Source organism: Vombatus ursinus, unplaced genomic scaffold, assembly GCF_900497805.2.
Source record: "Vombatus ursinus unplaced genomic scaffold, bare-nosed wombat genome assembly UNPS02014784.1, whole genome shotgun sequence".
Taxonomy (NCBI): domain Eukaryota; kingdom Metazoa; phylum Chordata; class Mammalia; order Diprotodontia; family Vombatidae; genus Vombatus; species Vombatus ursinus.
In genome coordinates, this window is record NW_020954562.1 from 29,955,989 (window position 1) to 29,982,914 (window position 26,926).

General features: G+C 35.5%; 1 protein-coding gene across 1 annotated transcript in view; it reads left to right on the forward strand.

Moving 5' to 3' along the window:
• Window positions 1-26,926, forward strand: part of TLL1 (tolloid like 1) — a 333,372-nt gene that overhangs the window by 259,288 nt on the left and 47,158 nt on the right. Inside the window, exon 17 of the mRNA XM_027866868.1 lies at window positions 14,015-14,140. Coding sequence (XP_027722669.1) covers window positions 14,015-14,140 — 126 coding nt within the window. The remainder of the gene's footprint in view (window positions 1-14,014; window positions 14,141-26,926) is intronic.

Consider the following 26,926-nt stretch of genomic DNA (forward strand, 5'->3'; position numbering starts at 1 on the left):
CTAGATAATATGGTCAATATATAAACATATGTTAACTGCTCCTACAGCCCCAAATTTTATGCATTTTTGTTAGTGACATATGGTAATTCATCTGTTGTTGCCCTTAGCATATTCATGACCCGGAAACAATTTTATTACTAGATTGTTGGTTTGCTCAATCTGAAATGATGTTTTATTATTATTTTATTATTAGAGTTCTTCATATGAAGCATAAAATCATTTGACAGTGTTGTTTAGATTATAGTTTCCGAGTAATTGGATTCCTTTCCCATTAAATTTTTTGGGGAGGGTGGTACTTAGGAGGTTTGTTTCAGAAATCAAATGTGTTCAGAAGTATGTTGTTATTGTTTTCAGTGAACATCATGTTACTACAAACAGGTTCACATTAAAGTTGGGACTCAGGTGATTAAATGTTCCATTGAGCCTACCAGTTATATCTATTATCCAGAAAATTGCACTCAAATCATTATAAAAGTTCTCTGAAATGTTGGGAATAACAAAATCTTAGTTTGAAGACCAGGAAAAATGTTAAACATATTTTCAGGGATATATAGATCGAATGTGGGAATATGTTTTGCTTGTCTGTACTTATGTGATAAAGGGGTTCTATATTTCTTTTGAATAGGTAGGGGGAGATGAGAAGGAAGAAAAATGTGAATGATTGAAAGCTTTATAAAGAAAATAATAAAATGATTGTTCAAGTTAAAATCTTTTGTAATATCCAAAATGAATGAATTTTAAGAATTCACTTGATGAAAAAAATGGTTATTAATCAGTTTTCCTGCTTTTTGTAGGTTTTTTTTATAAAGATTCTAAATTGTTGGACTCATATGATGAATGTTACATTAATTTTTTTTAATTCTGGAAAGGAGTATTAAATAAAGAGACATACATCTAGGTCTAGATTACTACAAACAATGAATCCTCGTGAGATGATCACATTATTTCAGTTTTCATTACATATTTCCACTGGGCTTTGGCCAGTTATCATAGTTTACATAAATATAACTTTAAATAATGTGAATTCAAACACAAATGACCTGCTTCACAGGCTTCATTATTCACACTAAGTGGGATTCATTATTTTTAATAATTGGGACCTAACAGTGCTGTGCTTTAGATGTACATATGCATATGTATATGCACATATTTAATATTTCAATAAGTCCATGAATTCCTCAATGTGGGTACCCTCTCCAATGGTACACGTTAAAACTGAGTCACAAAAAAAAATTAGAAAAGAAAAGAAAAGAAAAAGGGGCAGCTAGGTGGAACAGTGAATAGAGCTCTGGCCTTGGAGTTGGGAGGACCTAGTTCAAATCCAGCCTCAGACACTTAACACTTACTAGCTGTGTGACCCTGAACAAGTCACTTAACCCTAATCGTCTCACCAAAAAGCAAAAAAAAAAAAAGAAAACTGAGTCACAGAATAATTGACAATAATATGCTCCTATTAATCCTCCATATATAACTTATGTAATGATTAGAGGCTTTCCACTAGATCTTTTAACATTCTATAGGTACCAGTGTGACATTCAGGTTGTTCAACTGGTCCAAGATTTTCCAGTCATAATTTTCCTAAATGATAGCTTTTTACATCTTGTAACCCACTGCAAAATACCCACCAAGCATTTCTCCATTTGCCCTTGGCGTCATCTGTAATTTTTATTCATAATGAGGCCAGCTCTTCTGTTTGCCTCTGCAGTGAGAACCTGTGACCATCTACCATCTTCCATGGAACTTTACCTTCCCTGTCTTCTGATTTCCCTTGTGACTAGAATGTTTATATTGATATGATTCATTCCCTTAGTCAACTCACTTGCTCTTGGACAAGGATCCCATAATTAAGGCAGCAACAGTTAAATTCATATTTATAGTTGATCTAAACCCATTTTGTGCTACTTTGTCGCCAGTACTGCTAAAAGATAATGGGGGTCTGTAGACAATATTGTGTTTTTCTTTGTTTCATAGATTTGTATGTACTAAAAATTAATTACCTAATTTTATATAAAAATATGTGTAAAGCAAAGTAAAGTTTCATGAGGATTCATTTAATTTTTCCCTGGTGATTTTTTTAGTACTGAATTCAATATAGAGAAAACTAAGTAGGCTCAGCCATGGCCTTGACCTAAAACATGAGAATGAATCTCATATTATCAACTGTATACCTTAGATGGATGCTGCATAACTAACTATAAAATATAGCTTTATTTAGAGTTGAAAATACCATGAACTTGAGTAATGTAATTTAGTGAAGTTTGACATTGAGAGGTTCAAGAGCTGCTATAAGGAGAAACTTATATTTTAAAAATAAAATATTTATGAGAGTAGCCTCTATTAGTAGTGTGTATATAAGAAGGAGAAAGGCAGGTTTTTACATATGATTTTCTATAGCATATCCCATCTGCACATTTACATATTTGAGAGATGTGGTGAATATAAAATCCTTTCATGGTTCTTTTTTGTTCACTAAAGCAGTTGATTCAGTAGCAATAATGCAACCCTGTTTGAAGATATCCCTCTATTAAGTTACTTTCACTCATGTATTAAAATAATAGATTTGAGCATGGAGATAGTTGTATTCAGTGTTCCATTATGTATCAGTATCAAGCAGCTTATAAAAGAAGGGGACATGCTCACCAAAGATGTCTGAGGCAATATCCTATGCAAAGACCAAGTAAAAGCGAATTCCTTGTTACAGGCATGTTCCTCACAGAAGACATTAAACTGATTACACCAGGCTGTGAAACAACACAGCATTCCTTAATGATATCCATATGCACTCAAAAGAGATCAGCATAGCAATCTGTGCTCGAAAAACAAAGTGGATGAAGGATATATGCTGCCCTGATTATGATATGCAGTTGAATGCACCACTCATTGAGTTAATCCAACAATACATACATCTTAAAAAAAAAAAGTTTTAGGTGAAAGATGAAGTGGGCCTAGAATTGAATATGAGAAGAAAAGCGGACTTACATTTTACATAAAACATGAATGGGAATTGTATTTGGGAAATTATGCATCTTACAGAGATTATTACCTCCTGCTTCTCCAATACTCCAGCTTTTTTTTTTAAAGCTTTCTTTTCTTGATAAGTATATAGGATCGTGTGATACCATTATCTCAGAAAAAATTAAAATTTTATGTGGCTCAAAGGGTAATAATTGAAATATGTATAGTAATTATAATAAAATATTAATTAATTATTATTATACTCTAATTTCAATTAGTTAGTAGTAAATATCAAAATAAGTGACATCCATGTCTTGCAAATCTATGATATGCATGACTAGAAAACGAGGGGCAATAATGTAGGGAGAGTAAAGGATAACAGGTGGGTAGGCTGAGTGTTACAGCAGTATAGATGAAGTGTTAAAACTACCTGAAGAAGGCTTCCAGGACCATATAGAAGACCTGAATGGAGACTTGCTGGAAAGACATGGATAAGATTCTCATAGGATGAGAACGTTTGTATACTTTGCCTTCAACACCAGTGAACAGATCACCCACAACAGCGAGTTCTCAAATCCATCAAAGTATCCAAATAAAAGTTCCAAAATAAATGAGCAGAGTTAACTCGTATTTCTTAAAAAAAACAAAATATTTTTGGGAAAGAATTAAAAAATAGTGTCCCAAGAAAAAAACTTGAGGAATTGTGTGTGTTTAAAAGAAGGCAGGTTAGAGACAGTTAGGTGGCATAGTGGATAGAGCACCAGCCCTGGAGTCAGGAGGACCTGAGTTCAAATTTGGTCTCAGACACTTGACACTTACTAGCCATGTGACCCTAGAGAAATCACTTAACCCTGATTGCCTTACCAGAAAAAAAAAAAAGAAAGAGAAAAAGAAAAAAAAAGGTAGGCTCGATCATTTTAAATACTTTGGAAAATTCAACTACAGCACATATTTTTTGAAAAAATCCCATAAATAATGTAAAGAAAATAGAATCTAATCATCCTTCCTTTCTTAGATAATGTTATTTATTTAATAAACAGGGTTGGTAATAAACATGGTTGAAGATACATAGACTTGAGGATGGTATTCTACATCAATGTAAAACTGAATAGCTCTTCAAATAATAGTCTGCTTTAGGCTTTGCATCTATAGAAATGAGCCTGGAGGATTATGCAGTTGATGTTTTGTTTTCCTTCCGTAATGAAGTCAGTATAGTCTGCTATGGTGATTCACAAAGTGTGGGCTTAGGTGCCATGGGGTCCTTGAGACCTTGTCAGCATGTTTGTGAAGTCAAAACTATTTTCATCATAACCCTAAGGCATTCTAATTTCTAATAAACCCACATAAATAAAAGCTCTTGTGAGGGGGGATTCAGAATAATTTTTAAGAATGTAAAAGGCTCTTGAGACCAAAAAGTTTGAGAATCGTGATACTAGAGGAGAGTGATTGATTGGACGCCATGAAATTTGTGTGAATTTGAGCAAATCATTTTATGTTTCTGAGTGTAAATTTCTTCATCTAAAAATCATGGGATTACTAAGGTTAACTTCTAACATTTCATCGATTCTAGTCCGTGCTTTTTAACTTGTGTGGGTCATGATCTCCTTTGGCAGTTTGCTGAATTCAGCCAATGGATTTCTTCTCAGAGTCAAATTTTTAAATGCATAAAACAAAATACACAGTATTACAGTGGAAGCCAATTACATTGAAGTAGTTTTCAAAATATTAAAAAGTGAGTTCATAGAAATTCCAAATCAATCTTCTTCCTTGTTTGTATACTTCTTTTGTTGTAAGTGTATATTTGCAACAATCCTATAATTGCATTGTTTAATTCCAGTATTTGTATTTGGATATGTGATTTTAGTGATTCATTATAGAACCCACTTTGGAATGATGTGTTCTATGTCTTGAATTCTTACTCCAAACTAACATAAGTTCCAATAGACTTTTCTAGTTAATGGAGTTGGAGTAGGGGACTTGGTGCTGGTGTTGTGGTTGGGAGATGTTTTACTGAATGCTTTCAAGTGGACAGTTTTATGTTTTTTAACCCTGAACTTTTAGTATTTGAGTACACACTCATCTCTGGTTCCATCCTGGTACGTGTTTTTTTTTTTTTTTTTTCCTACAGACAAGAAAGCTACCTGCAAACAGAAAATTTTTATTTTTGAGTCTTGCAAGAATTTGCCAGGTCGTGTACGTATCTTTCACAGACTGATGGCTTCTGAAACTCTCAGAGGTATGATGATAAGCCTCTGAGTGGTAAAAGCCACATTTCCCTCCCCTCCTACAAATAGTGGATCTTTTCTTATTAGAAAATTAGAATAGAGCAATTGGAAGCTAGTGACTTTATGAGAAGTAAAGATACTGTAAAACAAATCCAAAAGAATGAAAAATTAGAAAACAATGTGAAATATCTCACTGGAAAAACAACTGACCTGGAAAATAGATCCAAGAGAGAGAATTTAAAAATTATTGGACTGTCTGAAAGCCATGATCAAAAAAGAGCCTAGATATCATCTTTCAAGAAATTGTCCAGGAAAACTGCCCTGATACAGAACCAGAGGGCAAAATAGAAATTGAAAGAATCCACCAATCACCTCCTGAAAGAGATCCCTAAAGGAAAACTCCTAGGAATATTGTAGCCAAATTCCAGAGTTCCCAGGTCAAGGAGAAAATATTACAAACAGCCAGAAAGAAACAGTTCAAATATTGTGGAAACACAATCAGGATAACACAAGATTTAGCTGCTTGTACATTAAGGGACCACAGGGCATGGAATATAATATTCCAGAGGTCAAAGAAGATAGGATTACAACCAAGAATCACCTACCCAGAAAAACTGAGTATAATCCTTCAGGGGAAAAAATGGTTATTCAGTGAAATAGAGGACTTTCAAGCATTCTTAATGAAAAGACCAGAGCTGAATAGAAAATTTGATTTTCAAATACAAGACTCAAGTAGAACATAAAGAGGTAAACAGGAAATAGAAAATCATAAGAGACTTATTAAGGTTGAACCGTTTACATTCATGTATGGAAAGATGATATTTGTAACTCATGAGACCTTTGTCAGTATTAAGATAGTTGGAGGGGAAAAATTATATGTACGTATATATAGATATAGATAGATAGATAGATAGATAGATAGATAGATAGATAGATAGATAGATAGATAGATAGATAGATAGAGGGCATGGGGTGAGTTGAAAATGAAGGGATCATATCTGGAGAATAAAATTAAGGGGTGAGAGAGGATTATACTAGGAGAAGGGGAAAGGGAGAGGTAGAATGGAGTAAATTATCTCACAAAAAAAAAACAGAAAAGAAAAGGCTCTTACAGTGTAGGGGCAATGGGGGAAGGTGAGAGGGAATGAGTGAATCTTATTTTCATAGGATTTGACTTAAGGAAGGAATAACATACACACTCCGTTGGGTATGGAAATCTGTCTTACCCTAAAGGGAAATGGGGGGGGAAAGGGGACAAGAGAGTAGGGGGATGATAGAGAGGAGAGCAGATTGGGAAAGAGGGAAATCAGAAGCAAATACTTCTGAGGAGGGACAGGGTCAAAAGAAAGAATAGAATAAATGGGGGGGTGGGATAGGATTAAGGGAAATAGAGTTAGTTTTTCATGGCATGTCTACTATGGAAGTGTTTTGCATAACTGCACATATATAACCTGTATTTAGTTGCTTGCCTTATCAATGAGGGTGGGTGAGGAGGGAGGAAGGGAGAAAATTTGGAACCCAAAGTTTTAAAAACACATGTTTTGTTTTGTTTTGTTTGTTTTTAGGCAATTGGGGTTAAGTGACTTACCCAGGGTCACACAGCTAGTAAGTGTCAAGTGTTTGGTCTGAGGCTGGATTTGAACTCAGGTCCTCCTGAATTCAGGGCCGGTACTCTATCCACTGCGCCACCTAGCTGCCCCTAAAAACACATGTTTTTTAAAAAAATGTTTTTACATGCAACTGAGAAATAAGAAATACAGGAAATAGGGTACAGAAATCCATCCTGCCCTGCAGGAAAATTGAAGGGGAAGGGGATAAGAGAAGGGGGGGAGAGATAGAAAGGAAGGCAGACTAGGGGAAGGGGTATTCAGAATGCATGCCATCTTGGGGTGGGGAGAGGAGTGAGATGGGGTGAAAATTTGGAACTCGAAATCTTGTGGAAGTAAATGTTGAAAACAAAAAAATAAATAAAAATTACCATAAAAAATAAAGAAATAAAGAAAGAAAGAAAAATAGAGGGAAAATGTTCATTCAAAACTGAGAGGATGATTTCCATTTTTTAAGAATAACAAATGTTTTTATTCCTCAGCAAAACATTTGTTTCTGTAACTAACATAGAACTCATCTCCCTTCATTTTGTTTGTTTGTTTTGTTTTTTTGGCTAGGCAATGGGGTTAAGTGACTTGCCCAGGGTCACACAACTAGTGTTATGTGTGTGAGGCCAGATTTGCACTCGGGTCCTCCTGAATTCAGGGCCAGTGCTCTATCCACTGTGCCATCTAGCTGCCCCCAATTTTTTTTTTTTGCTCAGGCAGTTGGGGTTAAGTGACTTGCCCAAGGTCACACAGCTAGTAAGTGTCAAGTGTTTGGTTTGAGGCCGGATTTGAACTCAGGTCCTCCTGACTTCAGGGCCGGTGCTCTATTCACTGCGCCACCTAGCTGCCCCTCCCTTCATTTTGAATGCGTAATATGGAAATACTAGAAAGATTTAAACAACTAAAATATTGATTATGGTTTAAAGTCACTTTTTAATTTCTCAGGAGCTGATCATCCAATCATTTTGTAGAGTATTCAGACTTTCTCCTTTCTTCTACCTCCCTCCCTCCTTTCCTTTCTTTTATACAGTCAACTTCTTATAACTGACACTGCCATAAGAAGGATAAAAAAGAGGTGAAGCTAAAATCAGACGTTTTGTTTAATTGGCTGAAGGGGAAAGATCTAATGCAATAAGTCTGGAAAATCTGTGGATTCCCTCTATATTATTCCCCCTTCCCTTTTAAAAATCACCATATAATTAAGAAATAACTGGCACTTTATTAACTTTTGCCTGGATGAGAGTTTTTTTTTTAATCCTATTTATATTGTACTAGCTATCTAAAAATATAACCTAAAAATAAATTAAGCAATTAGATAAAATATGAAGGCATTAAGGGATAAATAAAAGGGGCTGTAGCAGCTAGAAAGTAATCCTTATTTAGAAAGATCATGGTAAAATCCCACCTCTGACATATATTGGCTTTGTGAACCTCAGTGAATTGTTTAGCCTCTCAGTGCCTCCAGAAAAATTCTTAACACTTCAACTTGTAGTGCAGGTGCTAGTCTCCATTGGGAAATGAAGTTCCATGTCAGGGATTCCCTACACTGAGAAAATTAGAGGATTAGTTAATAAAATGAAACATTTATTTTGCTTTTTTTTTTTTGGTGAGGTGATCAGGGTTAAGTGACTTGCCCAGGGTCACACAGCTAGTAAGTGTTAAGTGTCTGAGGCTGGATTTGAACTCAGGTCTTCCTGACTACAAGGCCAGAGCTCATTTCACTGCGCCACCTAGCTGCCCCAACATTTATTTTTCTTTAAATCAGATAGCTAAATGAGATTTTCAATTTGATAAAAACAATGTTTGTCTTTTTCTGGCATTAGACCTATCCTTTTTTGCTTTTGACTTAACATTTCAATTAATACCAGTTGTTGAATTATATAGATTGTTACAGCAGAAATAGCTTCCAAGCTTACCTCTCAATTTTAAGTCATTTTGACTATATTAGGCAAAATAAAGGTACATACTTTCGTTCAGTTAAAAGGATTTTAAATGGATTGCTAGGAACAGATTATCAAAACTTGCTTTTTTACTTAGGTAATATAATAGAAAGTATAAATAACAGAAAGAGCCATTATTACTCCTTAGTAGTTTACTTTTTCAATTTTTTCTTTCTTTCTCTGTGCTACAGTGGAGATTATGTTATTGCCAGGTTTGTTATTGTTTGTTATTATTGTTGATTTTAGGGAGAGGGAGAAGAAATTTGTTCTTGAAATAAAATATATCTAAGTCAGTTACTTGAAATTTCCTCTTGAATTTATATCAAGAATTTTGGAGATTTATTACAGTTTTCAGTAACTTCAGTATAAAATCCTTACAAATTCCAAAGCTTAGCTATATTGATATGTATTTATATTGTTGCCTTAATATCTGTTCATACTCATATGTACAGCAAGATGCCAAGCAGACCAATGTAAACTGATTCCAAATACAACATAAAAATCTATATAGGCAACCTCCAACTTATACGTAAATTATGTTCCACATATATCCATTGTAAGTTGATAACTTGGAACACAGAACACATATTCCCATTAAAATATAGTTATTATATTACAACAGATAGTTTCTATATTGAGTAAATCAGAAGCGATTAAAAATCACCTTCGGCAGCTTCTCATTGACCTGCTTTTCATGTAGAGATATAGCAGCTCAGGGCAGCATCAGTTTGGAATATACCAGTATTTGGAAAATTTTATGGAAAAAGACTATCAAACAAGAGCATCTCCACTCATTAAAACAGCAAGAAGTAGTGGAAAGAAAGGGGGGGATTTGTCTTTCAATAAGAGAGTGAACAAAGCAAAGTCAGGGGTATTTAAGGATGAACCTAAAAGGAGGATGACAAATAGAGATGATAAATACCTGTTAAGATTTTATTAATAAACACTTTTTACCATTAAGGATAGTGGACTCATCACATTTATACCCTAATATCTCAGTTCCTATCCTACTGTACTAAGCAAGGAAGTAAAAATGGGCTGAAGTAAACATAGATGGGAAGAGGAACTCTTCTAGATCGAGTATATACCAAGGGGGTCTGTGCTGGAGGCAACATGATTTTTAGAACATGGAAAAATTGATTCTGAAGGTGTCAATGGAAAAGGAAGATACTAAATGCATGTGGTGAAAAAATCCTGTATATTATTACTGCTAACATGCAATCAAGATGACAATAATAATTTCAACCCACAATGCCATATTCCCTCTTAATCTACACATGCATTGAAAGTCAGCCTTGATAAGTAAATTAGAAGGCAATGAATAAGTTTTTTTTTTTCGAAATACATTTTATAGTAACAGATCTTTACCATCATCTTTCACAATCATCTTTCGGGTGCTTAAAATTTTTTCATCCTGTTCTTATTGTTTATTGACTATTTTTTTAAAAAGCAACTGATTTGATAAAACCAGCACTTTTAAAGCTTGAAAGATGTTTCTTCACTTTAAAAGACAAAACTGTGGAGATAACCTTATTCAGGGACTTTCTGATTGTTTATATCAAAGACAGCATAAAATGTGGAGATGTATACTCATCAAAGTTATTTGCCTCTTATTGGAGGAGATCAAGCAGAGAGTTTAGAGAAAAGAGATTCTCTTAGGATAATGAGATCCTCCAGATATTCCTGTTTTGGAATTGCACTGATTACAGCAAGCCATAAAACATTGTCCTTCCTTGTAAGTGAGATTATTCATCATTCAAAAGAGTTTGTCCTATCTATCCACACAAGAAGAATAAGGTGGATGAAAAATGCCTATCATCCAAATTATAATACACAATTGAATGGACAACTTACAGAGCTCATCCATCATTGCATCTATGTCTGTATGTATTATCTGTTTATTTCAAATATACACACACACATATATGTATATATATAAATATCTTAAACACAACAAATGGGCAATGGGTTAAGGCTTAGAGAACAGGAGAAAAGAGAGCTGGATTGGTTTTCAGAAATTGCAAAGGTTATTTTAAATGACTCCTAAGCTTCTCCCTAAAACAAAACACCCTCTTTTTGAACACCAACATTCTTTTGATGATGTTGCATGGCTCTGGGTTGTGGACAGTGTAGTCTGTGAAGATTTGAAATTGAGGATACATCTAAAAGATAATCAAATGGCACATGATGAATGAATGAAAAAAATTATTAAGCACTCATAATGCACCAAGTATGTATTCAGTGCTAAGGATACAAATATAAGCAAGATAGCCCTTGTCTTCAAGGACCCTTTCATTTTAATGGGAAAATACAGTGGATAAAAGGGAACTATAAAGGGGGTGGGGTAAGCAAGTGGAGGTATGGTGTGGAATAGACTGAGAAGTGATATGAAGGTCTGGTTCTGGGTAAGGTAAGCTAAAATCTCGCCTATGAGAGCCCAGGGGCAGAGGACAAATGGTTCCATTGTGAGGCAGATGAAAAGCATGGCTATAGAGCAGGTAGTATGGTTTCAAAATGGCTGGGAAGTGATGCGGAGGCCTAATTCTGGGCAAGATAGAGCAAAGGCTCCATGATGAGTGTAAACAGACTAAAACACATTACAAACAAGAGATTATGAAAGATGTAAATATAAATATTGTAAGCAATATCCTCAGTGAAGTAAATGTACTATTAAAAAAGGGAAATAAATTTCTTACATTGTGAAAGAAAGGAATAATTTATGTTTGGCCTATGTGTTCCGCTGGTAAACTTCTACTTTTGAGAGATTGTAAGCTCCTTGAGAGCAGGACTACTTTTTTCTTTTTGCTTTTTTTTGTATCCCCAATGCTTAGCACTGTTCATGATACATATTAGTCATTTAACAAATGTTTATTGATAGATAGAATGCAAGGAAAATCCCCAGCATGTCAGGTAGGACTCTGTGGTTAACATTTTAGAAATATGTAGACATATGTTGCCCAAGATTGACAGAGACATAAATGGATGTCAGTCTTCATTCTTTGAAGGAATACTCACTGATGTAACCACAGATCCATTGGAGGATTAGATACTTGATGAAGGAATGAGCCTTAGAGGTCATCTAATCCAGCACCTTCATGGCAGAGTTATGATTCAAATTCTGACCTCTAATCCCAAATCCACTATTCTTGTTCTCTCGTTTCTCTCTCCCTCTCTATCTCTCTCCCTTTCCTTCTCCATCTCTCTCCCTTTCCCTCTCCATCTCCCTCTCCTCCTCCCTCCCTCTCTCTCCTCTCCTTCCCCCTGCTTTCTAGAATAGTGTTCATAGTTTTTAAATGTGTTAAACATAAGTCCTTTAATCTTTAGGTCATAATATACTATAAGAATAATATTCACAGTAATATTTCACCTATATTTATCTACCATCATTCTGTAGCATCATTTCAATGAGAAAATGCATTCCATGTTCTAGCTTATGATTTAAAACAAACAAACAAACAAACTCTACTCACGTCTGTGATCAGCATTCTCCCCATGAAAGATGGAAGGGACGTCGGGCCATGGTCAAGTAGACAGTCCAAGTCTTGATTAGTTGGTGAACCCTCTGCATCAGCACAATAAAAGGTACCTCTCAACAACTACATTTGCTCAGTCGAAGAAGAAAGTATATTGAGCTCCATGGTGCTGGTTGCTCCAGTTGTTCCTATGTAGAAGTCATTTGTTAGTCAAGTACTAACTGAGCAGTAAAAAACCTTGGCTTGATTCTTGGCATTCTCAGTTACTACTAAAAGAGTCTATGATCAGTTGTACATAAACACACGTATACATATACACGCATTATAAATGTATATTTTTTTTCAAAATTGATATTCCACTTTGGAAATGATTGAGTTTTGAAGAGTTGTTTGTTTTGTTTGATTTCCATAGTGAACTTGAAAAAGGAAAGAAGAGTAGTAATTTATGAAGGAAATGTTTTGCAAGTATTTGAGGATTCTGTAAGGTCATCTAATAGTTTGTCTTCATAGAATCTGAATTTTTTTTTATATTGACAATGAAATAGTCCAGCAGACTGAACTAACTTTATTAAAGTAATGCCATGTGATATAAATTCAGCATGTCAGAAGTAGAAAGGTGGATAGGTCTTAGCTACTTAATAGCTCTTACTTAAAATTTTCTATCCTAAAAATATTTCACAGATTGAATCCTGAATCTTATTTTGTGCATATATATCTAAACTGAACCAGATCTCCATAAAAGAGATGTTAGCTTCTAGTTCTGAGTTATTCAAACCTCTGATAGGGATATAACCTTTATTTTCTTTTCTGAATGTGGAAGTGACAGAAGCCTGTGTGATGTGTTCTTGAATATGTATGTCAGAAAGTCTGCCAGTTCTGATTTTAATGGACCAGTACTACTTGAATTGACAGCTGAATGACATCAAATGGTGACAGCTGATGCCACTCCCTGGAATGACTGCCTGCTAATCTAGTTTGGCTTTTTTCCCTGCAGTGAGTTTTTTAGCTATTTAATGCAGCTTTATATTTCCTAACCTAACCTCTACTTTGCTTTTAGTGCACTAAAAGCCCCTTTTAGAAGATTACTTGTTAATAAACAAGACTGCCAGCAACATGGTAGATTTATTTAAAATACATAAAAATGGTTTCTTCCTTATGTTAATCTAACAATGCCTTTTGCTATCTTGGCATGTTTTGAAATGTCCAGATTCATAAAATACTAAGCACATTTGTGAAGTTATTGGAGAAAAAAAAGCAACTACAGTAGGTTTTTTTTTTTTTTTGGCTGAATGATTTTAACAAAATGAATCTACATGAAACCTGGTACCTTGTTTAGTCTAAATGTTTTTGTATAACCATGGTTCTATATTTGGAACTTTTTGTTTATTTCTCAGTATAGAATGATTATTTACTCTACTGAAACTATTTCCAAGGCATTTTTCCCCAGATGAGTCAAAAGAGTTAATTGAGTAAGAGTTTGGGAATAAATAGAATAGTTAAGTCAGTGCCGACCCCCAACCAAGAATTTTTCTCCCTTTACCCCAGTCTTCCCTCAGTCCTCTCCATGAAGGAATGGATATAAGTCATTTTACTAGTGTGAATTATCTGAGTGGAAAATGACTGACTATTCCATGATACAAGGTTTCAGGTTGAATAATGAGTGGATAAAACTAAGGCACAGTAAAAAGATATTGAGAACAATGAAGCCACTGCCTTAGTTTGCCCTTTTCTGAACTAAAAGGACTACTAACTGATTTTTTTTCCCCTTGTGATAATTATCATGTCTGTTCTTCCATGTAATACTGTCCTATGCATCTCTATGTTAGACAAAGATGAATGCTCTAAGGATAATGGTGGATGTCAACATGAATGTATCAACACTGTGGGAAGCTATGTTTGTCAGTGCCGAAATGGATTTGTGCTTCATGAGAACAAACATGACTGCAAGGAAGGTAAGTGGAGGCTCTTTTCAGTTAGTAGATGACACTAGCATTATAAAAAATTTGGATATGGCAATGTGTCAGGAATGTGATATATGTGAACTTTGGTCCATATTCAAACCAGTGTTTTCCCCTCCTACCTTCTCCTGCCACATAACTTGGGAACTTCAAAATCCAAACCAATAACCCTGTCTTCTCCATTCTGTAAACTCTTCAACTGCTTTGACCTCTGTCTTCACGATATTTTAAATCCCTGCCAGAATGTTAACACTTTAGACCTCATCATTACCCAAAATGTTCAATTCTAAAATTCTCTTCTCTGGCAACAATGTCTATTCTAATAACTTTTTGTCTCTTATTCTCCTCATATATGTTATTTGTCCATGACTTCCTTCCATTGTGTCCTCTCAATTCTTCCCATCTATCCACTGAGTTCTGCCCTCATTTCCCTCTTTTCCTAGTCTTGACTTTAGGATTAGCCATTTCAATAATGGATTTTTCCGCCATTGATTCCTTTGATCCTTCGTATTTCTTCCGTTCCCAACTTGGTTCTTAACCTCTGAGTAATCTTACCATCTTGCTGCTATGAAACTGTTCACAGGATCATAGATTTAGAGCTAGAAAGAATCTTAAGAGTTCATCTGGTCCAAAATCTTCATGTTATGTAGATAAAATATATGTAGATATATTTTGTATATGTAGATAAAATGTAGATATGTAGATAAGATAACTAAGGTACAGACAAGAGAAATTATTTGCCCGTCATTCACTGAGTAAGTGGCAGAAGTTGGATTTGAATACAGGTACTTTGATCCCAAATCCATTTCTCTCTACTTTAGCAAAAACATTACCTCTTCCTGAGTGCCTAAATTGGCATCCATGATTGTGTGTGCTGTTGGCCAGCTATTTAGGGAAACGGTTCTCTAGATGGAGAAAATTCAAGGAAACCTATAGAGTGGGACTGAATCACACACCTTCAGGTATAAAAACACATGTGATCACAGAATGTAAGCATAGCAAATTGAGAGAATGCTGTATTAAAAAGAAAACCTTATTGTATACTTCATAATTACTGGAATTAACCCTGGATCTTGTCTCTTGTTATTAAAACTGTTGTGATCCTGGTTTTGACCTTGATTCTGTTTTAGAAATTGCTTAACAACTCTGCCAAATTGCTTCTAGACCAGGTTCCATATTCTTACATATCAATTATGGCTTTTTTCTAATAATGACTCTTTCCCCTACCTAACCAGGACCTTCCCAGCTGACTCTTTCTATTTCTCAAACCAAAAAGACATAATTCAGTACAATGGAAGCCCTACAACTACAACCAGTACTGCGTCTGACCCCAGCCCCAACTTTTTTGTTTTCCTCAGCTGTCCTCTCCCTATTCCCTCCAGTTTCAGAAAAGGAGCTGGCTTTCCTCCTGGCCAAGGCCAACCTTCCACCAGTAACCTTAATTCCATTTCCTCCTACCTCCCTCTGGACCTTCTTTAATCAGTCAGTCCTTATATATCTTCACTCTCTTTTTTGTGACTCCTTCCCCTCAGCCTACAATAAGCTCAACTCTCCTCTCTCCCTTTGCCTCCCCCCAGTTCCCTTGATCCCACTAGCCTCTTAAGCAAGTATCCCTCCCCACATTTTTTTTTTTAATTCCCTTTGCTTTCACTGAGAAACTTGTAACAAGTATACTGGTTGATATTTGCTGACTTCACTTCTTTAGCACTAACTTATTGTTCAACATTCTTCAACCCATTACTTACCAGTGGCTGGCTTTCATCTCTACTGCCCTCCCTCCAACTTCACTGACTTCCTTGTTGGATCTTGAGTCTTGAGTAATCTTTGTTCCATTCTCATCCTACTTAACCTTTTGTAGCATTTGATATATTGACCATACCCCCTTTTTGATTGATTTTCCTTCTTTTGCTTCCATTATACTATAGATTAATTTTTCTCCTTCTACCTCTGAAGTTATCCTTTCTCTATAACATTTTATGGCTTCATCTTCTCATCCTGCCCCATTTAAACATAGGCAGGATCCAAGATTCTTTCTTCTCATTTACTTGGGTGGATTCAATCATCACATCTGTGCACATGACACACATTCTCTCTCTCTCTCTCTCTCTCTCTCTCTCTCTCTCTCTCTCTCTCTCTTGCTCTAGTCCCATAATTATGACTCCTATTTGGAAATCTCCCCCTGGACATCCCGTTGACTCTTGAACTCAGCATATGTACAACAGAACTCATCTTCCTCACAAGTTCTGCCTCTTTGCTTAGTTTTCCCATTTCTTGTTATGGAACATTGTTCTTCCACACACCCATGTTTGTCACCTTGTAATATCTTTGACATGTCTTCCCTCCATCATGCCCTTTGAATAATGAGATTCAGTCATGTATATATTTTTTTTCATTATGGAAACTGGAGATCTGATAGTTAACAAAGAATGTTCATATCTCTGACATAGTTTTTAATGAAGTAGTTGAGGCAAAAATCATCTGGCCCAGTTCACCTTTGTATCCTTCAGAATTCCTTCTCAAATATTCATTTCATCTGATTTTTAATGAAGTCTTATGAAGATTTCAGCCACAATTTCATTACTCACTAGGTTGCTATTTAATGCTCAGAAATTCTTTAAATAGTATTCAGATTTGGGTATAAGTGATCCATTTATGAGAATACCTGACTGCTGCCAGCCTCCTTTTCCACACCCAAATAACCTAGTTCTATCACACTTGGGAACATATATCCAACATACATAATTGAGATAGTTTCTGTGTACATGTATTAAGCAGTAGAAGACATTTTCTATCTTCCATTGTGCTTACAAAGGCTTATCTCGTGTGTTTGACAAAAACATATTCTCTGACATGGATTAAAGAATTGGTCTCCTTATTTCACAAAAAAGAAAAATGAGTCAAAGGTGAATGGATTTGTACAAAGTTATGAACAGTGGCATGACCAGGACCAAATCCAGGTCTTTCATAATCACAAGTATTTCATATTCATTGAATCATATAAAGGATGTTTCGAAGGTCATACATTCTGATTGTTACTCAAAGAACGAATTTCATCCAAGTAGCCTTTCAGCCTTTACTTGAAGCCCTCCACATATGAAGCAATTCTCTACCTCATAAGAAAGCCATACAATTTTGGACTACTCTCATAGTTAAGAAATATTTTCTTATAGTAGTCAAAAATATGCTGACTTTACCTCTTGGGCCTAGTATTTTTCCACTGGAACAAAGTAAACTGGTTTTTTAATCTTTCTTCCATAAGAGTTCTTTGAGATATTTGAAGATAATTATTCTCCCTATCTACTTACACCTCACCAGGAGGCAGCAAGGTATAGAGAGCTCTGAGAATTGATCTCGGAGTCAGTAAACCTGAGTTCGAGTTCCACTTTTGACACATATGCTGCTTGTGTAACCCTGGGAAATCAATTGCTCTTATAAATTTATTTATTTATTTATTTAACATTAAAAAAAATTGAAATTCAGATTCTTTTCCTAAGTCAAAAAGAAAAAAAGGAAAGAAAAATCAATCTGAGAGGGAAAGACCCTCAGGATTTCTGGCCAAAACAGAAACAATTGTTATTTACTTTCATTCTGAGCCAATCAGGGCCCAAATAATGACCAGGTAGGGCTTGGCCTGGGACCTATTGTTGGCTAATCAATGAGAACCAGAGTGATTTGGGGTTAAGGCTATTCTTTTAAGAAAAAAAAAGCTTCAGAGATTAACATTTACATTTCCTTTGGGCAGAGCACCCACAAGTAAGGGTGTGATATCTTGTGTGGACAAAAGAAAGGAAGGAAGGAGAAAGAAGGAAAGACAGACAGAAAGCTGTGTTGCCTAACTGGCCAGTTCCACTTAGATCTCTAGTGTGCAGCTCCTTTTCTACTCACAGATGTTGTTGTCCTTCATTCTTGAAGAGGACCATGACATCAGGGAAATAATGACGTGTCTTGCAGTTGACTTTGATTGGAGTGAAGGAGGGCTGTGCAAATTCACCAATCTCACTTTCTTCTTCGGAGCCATCTGGGTCCAGGACCAGATATCTATTGTCTAGATATCTTTTAGCAAATGTAGTTTCTTCTATTATTTCATTTAATTAGATCTACTTTTGTTTTTGCTTTGTCTGAGCTCGTGATTGCTGCTCTTGCTGCTCTTACCTGTTTTGCTTCAGCTGGATTCTACTAATGGATTCTGTTCTAGCCTCTTATTTTAACTCTGTATGTGTGTCCTTCTGTTTCAAGTGTGTCTTGTTGGATTGTTGGATTCTGCTATCCATTTCCATTTCATGGGTGAGTTCATCCCATTCACATTCACAGTTACAGTTCCTAGCTGTGTATTTCCTTTCATCCTAATTCCTTCTGTTTATCTGTCTCTGTTTCTTTTAACCCTGTTCCTCCTCTAAAGTCTGACCATTGCCTCCCTTAATCTACTCTGTCTTTTATCACCCTTCCTTTCTCTTATCTCCTTCCCCTCTTATTTCTCTGTTGGGTAAGATCGATTTATATACCTAATGGAGTGTGTGTGTATATATATGTATATGTAGATATGTATGTGCATATATGTAAATATATAGGTGCATACACACACATCCATATGTTCTTTCCTCTTTGAACCAATTCCAATGAGAGTAGGGTTCAAGCATTGCTCACCCATTTTCTCCTCCACTGTAAAAGCTCTTCCTTGCATGCTTCTTTTTTGTAAGATGATTTCCCCCATTCTTTCTGTTCCTTCCCACTTCTCCTAGTACATCCTCCTTTCTCACCCTTTCATTTTTTTTAAAGAAATCATCCCAACATAATTGACTCACACCCATGCCTTCTGTATATGTAGACTCCTTCTAACTGCCCTAAGGATTATAGAGTTCTTAGGAGTTGCATGTATCATCTTTCCATACAAGAATGTAAACAATTTAACCTTACTGAGTTCCTTATGATTACTCTTTCAGGGTTACCTTTCTATACTTGAGTCTTGTGTTTGAATGTCAAATTTTCTATTTAGCTCTGGTCTTTTCCTCAGGAATGCTTGAGAGTCTTTTATTTCATGAAATATCCATTTTTCCTGAAAGATTATACTCACTTTTGTTGGATAGGTTAGTCTCTTTGTAATCCTTGTTCCCAGGCCTTCTGGAATATTATATTTCAAAGCCTTCTGCTTTAACATGGAAGCAGCTAAATTTTGTGTCATCCTGACTATGACTCCATGATATTTGAATTGTTTCTTTTTGGCTGCTTGCAACATATTCTCCAGGACCTGGAAGCTTTGGAATTTGGTTATAATATTCTGGGGAATTTTCATTTGGGATCTCTTTTGGAAAGTGATTTGGGGATTCTTTTAATTTCTATTTTAACCCCTGGAACTAAGATATTTGGGGCAGTTTTCCTTTATAATTTCTTGAAATGTAAGGTGTAAGGTTTTTTTAATCATGATTTTTAGATAGTCCAATAATTCTTAAAATCATCTCTCCTTGACTTGTTTTCCAAGTCAGTTGTTTTTTTGATGAGATATTTCATGTTTGCTTCCATTTTTTATTCTTTTGATTTTGTTTTATTGTTTCTTGATGTCTCATGATGTCTCATGAAGTTATGAGATTCTACTTGCCCAGTTCTCATTTTAAGACATTATTTTCTCCAGTGAGCTTTTGTACTCTTTCCATTTAATCAGTTCTGCTTTTTAAGGAATTCTTTTCTTCAGTGAATTTTTGTGCTTGTTTTACCATTAGGTCAATTCTATTTTTTTTTCCAGTTGTTTTTTTTAAGATGTTATTTTCTCTATTTTTGTGTGTGTTTTACCAAGCTGTTATTTTTCTTTTCATGATTTTTTTTGTATCACTCTCATTTCTTTTCTCAATTTTTCCTCTGCCACTCTTAAAGAAAGAGTGTTTTTTTCTTAAAGAAAAAACTCTTATAGGAATTCTTGTTGGACTTGTGCCTAATTAGCATCTTTCTTTTGAGGCTTTGCTTGTAGCTATTTTCATATTATTTTCTTTTTCTGAGTTTGTATTTTGGTCTTACTTGCTACTTGTAGTAGCTTTTTATGATCAAGTTCTTTTTTTGAGGTGGTGTTGTTTACTCATTTTTCAGGCTTATTTCTTGACTTTAAACTTGATATTAAAGTTGGACTCTGCTCACTTGGGCATAGGGAGGCACTGTCTCAAGCATCAGTCTTTGTCACGCTTCTCTTTTCAGAGCTAGCTTTGGAGGTCTGCAACTTTTCAATGCTTCTAAGGTCATGTGATCTGAGGAGAGGTGTGGTCATTACTCTTCTTGTCTGTGCTCTGGTCTTTACTTATGAAGGTTCTCTTTTCCCTTGCAGCTGCAATCGTCTTGGGTCCTAGAACTGTGGCCAGGTTCCTCAGTCTCCTGCAGCCACAAGTACTAGTATTTCTTTCTGTGTAGGATTGCAGTTGAGGCCCCTGCTCCCTTGTGACTGACCACAAGCATTCCTCACTCATCTCTGCCCTGGAACTGTGACCCAAAACTGCATATGGACAATAGAGTTGCCGATTATTGCCAAGTCTTCTACTTAGTGCCAACAAATGACCCTCTGTACTCTCTTTCTGATCAATTGTCTGATCCCCTACCAGCTCTGGTTCTAAGAGCTCCCAAAGCTGCTGCCACCACTACTGTGATAGCTACCCCCAAGGCCCACCACTGATGCTGTTGCCTCATGGCATAGGCTCCAGGTAGGCCCCCCACCCTGGTGTTATAGACCTTTCCTGTTGACCTCCTAAGTTGTCTTAAACTAGAAAAATGGCTTACTCTGACTTTTTGTTGGCTGTGCCAGAATTTGATCAGAGACATTATGTTAAGCTTGAATGGGAATGTTGGAAGGTTTCAGCTGAATTTCTGGAATACATGGAATACTTGTAAATATATGTTAAAATTGGAAAGATATAAGTCTTACCATATCATGCAATGTTATGACAGCTTCGCCTGCCTGCCAGCTCCCCTTATACCTATGGCTCTTCATTGGGTTGAGTGACAAAACTGTTAATACTGCAGCATTCTAAAAAAAACACACAAGTTGACTTTCAGAAACATACTGACGATGTGCGTTCACTGAGAATTCTTGACTCACAGCTCACAGTGCACAAGAGAGAAATATGTATATATATTCCACTGGTGAATACATTGCTCCTCTGTTTACAAGCAGCGTGATGAATAGAATTATACCATGTGATGATTATGCAATGAAAAATTATAAACCAATTTTTGGACTGAGAAAAAAAACAGGGTGCAATAAATTATGTGGTAGTGATGTATATGCGGTGAAATATGTATTCAGTTACATTCATATGCCACAACTTGTTCAGCTGTTCCTCAATTGCTGGGTATCCCTTAAATTTCTAATTCTTTGCCACCACAAAAGGAGCTGCTATAAATATTTTTTTACATGTGGATCCTTTTTCTTTTCTTATGATCTCTTGGATACAAACCTAGTGTGGTGTTGCTGGATAAATGGGTATGCACAGTTTTATAGCCCTCTGGGCATATCTCCAAATTGCCCACCACAATGGTTGGATCAATTCACAACTCCACCAATATTTATCATTTTCCTGTTTTGTCATGTTAGCCAATCTAATAGGTGTGATGTGGGACCTCAGAGTTATTTTAATTTGCATTTCTCTAATCAGTAATGATTTAGAGAATTTTTTCCATGTGACTATAGATAGCTTTAATTTCTTCATCTGAAAACTGCCTGTTCATATCCTTTGACCATTTATCAATTGGAGAATGACTTGTATTCTTATAGATTTGACCCAGTTCTCTACATATTTTAGGAATGAGGCTTCATCAGATATACTGACTCTAAAAATTATTGTTTCTCAGCTTTCTGTTTCCCTTCTAGTCTTGGTTGCATTGGCTTTGTTTGTGCAAAACGTTTTTAATTTAATGTAATCAAAATTATCCATTTTACATTTCATAATGTTCTCTGTCTCTTGTTTGTTTATAAATTCTTCTGTTCTCCATATATCTTCCAGGTAAACTGTTCCATCATTTCCTAATTTACTTATAGTGTCCCCCTTATATGTCTAAATGATGTACCAGTTTTGACCTTATCTTGGTATATAGTGTGAGATGTTGGTCTGTGCCTACTTTCTGCCATACTCTTTTCCAGGTTTCCCAGCAGTTTTTGTTAAATAGTGAGTTCTTATCCCAGAAGCTGGAGTCTTTGGGTTTATCAAACAGCAGATTACTATAGTCTTTGACTGTTGTGTCTTATGCTTCTAACCTATTCCACTAATCCACCACTCTATTTCTTAGCCAGTACCAAGTATTTTGATGATTGATGCTTTATAATACAGTTTTAGATCTGGTACAGCTAGGCCACCTTCCTTGCCTTTCTTTTTATTAATTCCCTTGATATTCTGGACCTTTTGTTCTTCTAGATGTCTACTTGACTATCTTAGTTCCATCCCCCTACCCTGGGAAATCTCTTAACTTCTTAGTGCCCCCCAGACAAGTTTCTAGTGTTATAAGTTGCAGAAAAGGTGATATGCTGCTGTACTAAGAGGAAATTCCTTACTTGGAGCACCCTATGCCATTGATAAAAGAGGTTTGGTTTAAAAGCCAACAAGGTGTGGGGCAGCTAGGTGGCACAGTGGATAGAGCACCAGCCCTGGAGTCAGGAGGACCTGAGTTCAAATGCAGCCTCAGACACTTGACACTTACTAGCTGTGTGACCCTGGGCAAGTCACTTAACCCTGATTGCCTTACCAAAAAGCAAAAAAAAAAAAAACAAACCAGTAAGTCAAAAATAAATACAAGTGTCCTACCCCCTACAAAGTTTTCTCTTTTTTAGCTAAATATTCTCAGAGCCTTCAAATAATTCTCATATTGTGTAACTTTTATTTTCTTTAACATTTATCACAGCTAAATGTTATGGCAGCCAGAAAAGCTAATGATTTTAAATTTCACTGAGAGACATCATGACAAGGCACAATAATAATTTTGATGTACTTTGCACTGTCAAACATTGTTACAGTATTGTATTCCACTTTGGGTACCATATTTTAGGATTGATATTGAGTAATTGGAGTGCCTTGTGAGTAGTATTATTGAAGATAATGCCATTGAGAATTGGTTTAAGGATTTTGGGTGAGTAGCTTAGAGAAGATAAAACTTAGGGTGAACATGATAAGCGTTATCAAGTATCTAAAGAGCTATTATGTGGAAAAAGAATTACACTTTTGCTGTTTGGCATCAAAAGTTAGGGCAATGAGTAAAGTTTTCAGAGAAGCAGATATTGACTTGATGTATGTTAATATTTCTTAACTATTAGAACTATCCAAAAGTGGAATAGGTTGCGGCAGGAGATTTATCAAGACATCATTGGAAGTCTTCAAATTCATGTTAAATTGGTTCCCTGAGGTATAATAGAGGTGATTTCTTTTCAGGAATGAGTTAGACCATGAACTCTGAGATCTCTCCTAACTCTTAAGATTTTATACTATTTATTCAATTCTACAAAGATTTGTTACATATCATATATACATATATGTATCTCTATAGATACATAAATATACATGTACATACATACCATGTGCTGTACCTGGAGGTACAAAGATGAAAAAAAGAAAAAAGTCCTTGCTTTTATTAAGTTAATAATCTAATATAAAGGATATTATAAGTTAACAATTTTGATACAAGACATTTCTATAATAAGGTCAAAGGAAATATCCATTAAGGCTTCATGGAAGAGGTAGCACCTAAACTAAATATTGAAAAAAGAGAAGGATTTTACCAAGTGGGGATGAAGGAGTACATTATTGGCATGGAAAACAGCCAGTAATCAGGTGAATCCTAGGAGAAAACAATTTAAAATCAGGGGCAGCTAGGTAGTGCAGTGGATAGAGTACCAGCCCTGGCATCAGGAGGACCTGAGTTCAAATCTGGCCTCAGACACATAACACTTAACTAGCTGTGTGACTCTGGGCAAGTTGCTTAACCCCATTTGTCTCACAAAAAAAAACAATTAGAGATCTTACAGTGAAGTAAATACTTGGCTTGGAGTTAGGAAGCCTTGATTTTGAATCCTACTCACTAGCTGTATGACCATAGACTAGACCAGGGGTGGGCAACTTGCCTGGGTGTGGCCTTTTGACTGAGTCCAAGTTTTACAGAACAAATCCTTTTATTAACAAGGATTTGTTCTGTGAAGTTTGGTTTCAGTCAAAGGGCCTCACTTGAGGACCTAGAGGGCCACATGCAGCCTCAGGGTGGCAGATTCCCCACCCCTGGACTAGTCACTAAGCTTCCTTGGGACTCAATTTCCTTCTTTATAAAATGTGAATTATACAATTCTGTCATCCATTGTACTACCTGTTTATCATTCCTTTTTTGTGGGGTTGTTGAGATGTTGAGCTAACGTACAATAAAGTGTTTTTTAAATTGCAAACAGAAATTATCATTAAACAGCTAGCAGTCCAATTTGGAGAAGTATAGGAATGTAAGGCATGACAGGGACTAATGTAAAATAAGGCTGAAGGTTAGATTGTAACCAGATTGTGGAGACTGAGGAGCTTTGTTTTTCTTCTGTGGGAGGACATTAAACTTTTTAAGCCCAGAAAGAGACATGGTCAGACTAACAGTATTTCTGGACACATTTTATCTTATCAGTGTCCCTCTTAAAATGTGGATACAATATTGCAGATAGGGTCTAATCAAAACATAGAATAGTAAGATTAGTATTTTCCTGTCTCTCTCTCTCTCTCTCGCTCTCTTTTTTTTTTTTTTTTTTTTTTTTACTGTAGTACTATTGATCCAGCCCAAGATCCACTAAGGTCTTTTTGGTTGTATTTTATAATATTATTGTACAACAAAACTCTTAGGGTCTTTAAATGAACTACTTTCTAACCACATCTCATTTATATTTTCTGTTTTGATTTATTGAACCTAAGTGTAGATTTTTACATTTATCCCTATATACTTATAAACTCCAACTTGTAAAGATCTTGTGAATCAGAATTCTTGTACTAGCTAGCTATCTCAGCTTTTTGTCACCTACAAATTTGATAAGCATGCTATTCATTCCTTCTTCCAAGTAAGGACAGAGCCATCTGGCACTTTTTTGAAGACTTTTCTCCAGGTTCATGTTGTTCCATCAGTCAAGACTCCTAGAGTCTCATTGGCCGACAAATTCAAAATTCTGCAAGGTGCAGTACCGTTGATCTTCAGCTCTCCATCTTATCTACTAGGATATTGTGAGAAACTTAGTGAAATGCTTTGTATAAATCAAATTATATACCATATTTGAAAAATTCCTCTTATTTTTCAACATACCTAGCATTCCCATCAAAGCATCAGTGAGGATAAGCCTAGAATGACTTATTCTTAATGAACATATGCTCACTCATAGTTAGCACGTGTTACTGCTCTTAGTATTCACAAACAGACTTTAAATATAAATAATCCATTCAATAAAATTCTAATTTTATTGAAAACAGTAGAAACATCTTCCCAATTTCTTGAAGGGATAAAATTTTGCATTAGGTTTGCATTTTTACAAGCAGTTTTCTTTTTGGATAGAGGCATGAAATATTTTGAAGTATTTTTTCTAATTAAGAATCTGTATGTAAATATTAAAAAGTCAGCTTCATCTCTTTAGCATTGAAACAATTCTGACAGACCAAGTCTGAGAGGTAGCAAGGGAACCAGGAAGATTTGGGCACAATCACTGTCCTGATAATTACTAGCAATGTGCCTGTGGGCAAATCACTTTAACGTCACAGATCTTCAGTTTCCTTTTCTGTAAATGAGGATAATAGCCTGACAATGTTGTGTTAATGCTCAAATGGGATGAATTATACGAGGTGCTTTGTAAACTTCGAAATGGTATATAAATGTCAAAATTATTATAAAAACATTATCATTATAAAGTGTACACTTTTTAAATGTTTTATCATTATGAAAAATAATGGTTCCAAATAGATTACTACATAAAAAGTACTTGCAAAGTTCTGCAGTGAAGACAACATTAACAACGACAATCACACAAGAACACAACAAATGTTTGGCAATCAGTTATCATGGTTGCTGTTGCCTTTTAGTATGTGAATTGTCTGGGATAATTGGATGTCGTATGTTTTGCCTTTATTTCAAATTAGATAATGTATGTAAAATTCTTTGTAACTATGCAGCACAATATAAATGAATTGCCATGATCATTATGCACTTGAGGTAGAGAGGTGGTGCTGTGCATAATGTCCAGGCCCTGTTATCAGGAAGACATAAGTTCAAATATAATCTTAGACATTGACGAGCTGTGTGGCCCTGGGCAAGTCACTTAACCTCTGTTTGCCTGGGTTTCCTTTCAACTGTAAATTGGTGATAGTAACAGCACCTACCTTGCAGGTAAAACACTTAGCACAGTGGCTGGCACATAGTAGGTGCTATGTAAATGCTTGTTCATCCCCCACCTGACACACACACACCCCTCATGAATAACTTAGCTCACATATCTGCCTCTGAGTTGAACAACTTGGTTTAAAACATTAGTCATCTATTTCTGCTAAAATAATTTGGTTGAAAACTGCAGATGTATAGGATGAATAATATATCTTTTAGGAAAACTGTATACAAAGTGTCTCTCATTCTAATATATAAATCATCTATCATTCTACTAATGAATGAACTCAATTTTTATTCATTTTTGTTTGTAGTGTTGCTTTACATGTCTTATATACACATATATTGATTTTCTTGTTTGTTCTATATTTTACTCTGCTAAGGGCTTTACTAAAGATTTCATAGTTTTAAGTAGGCAGTAAGTTTCTTTCCTTTTAG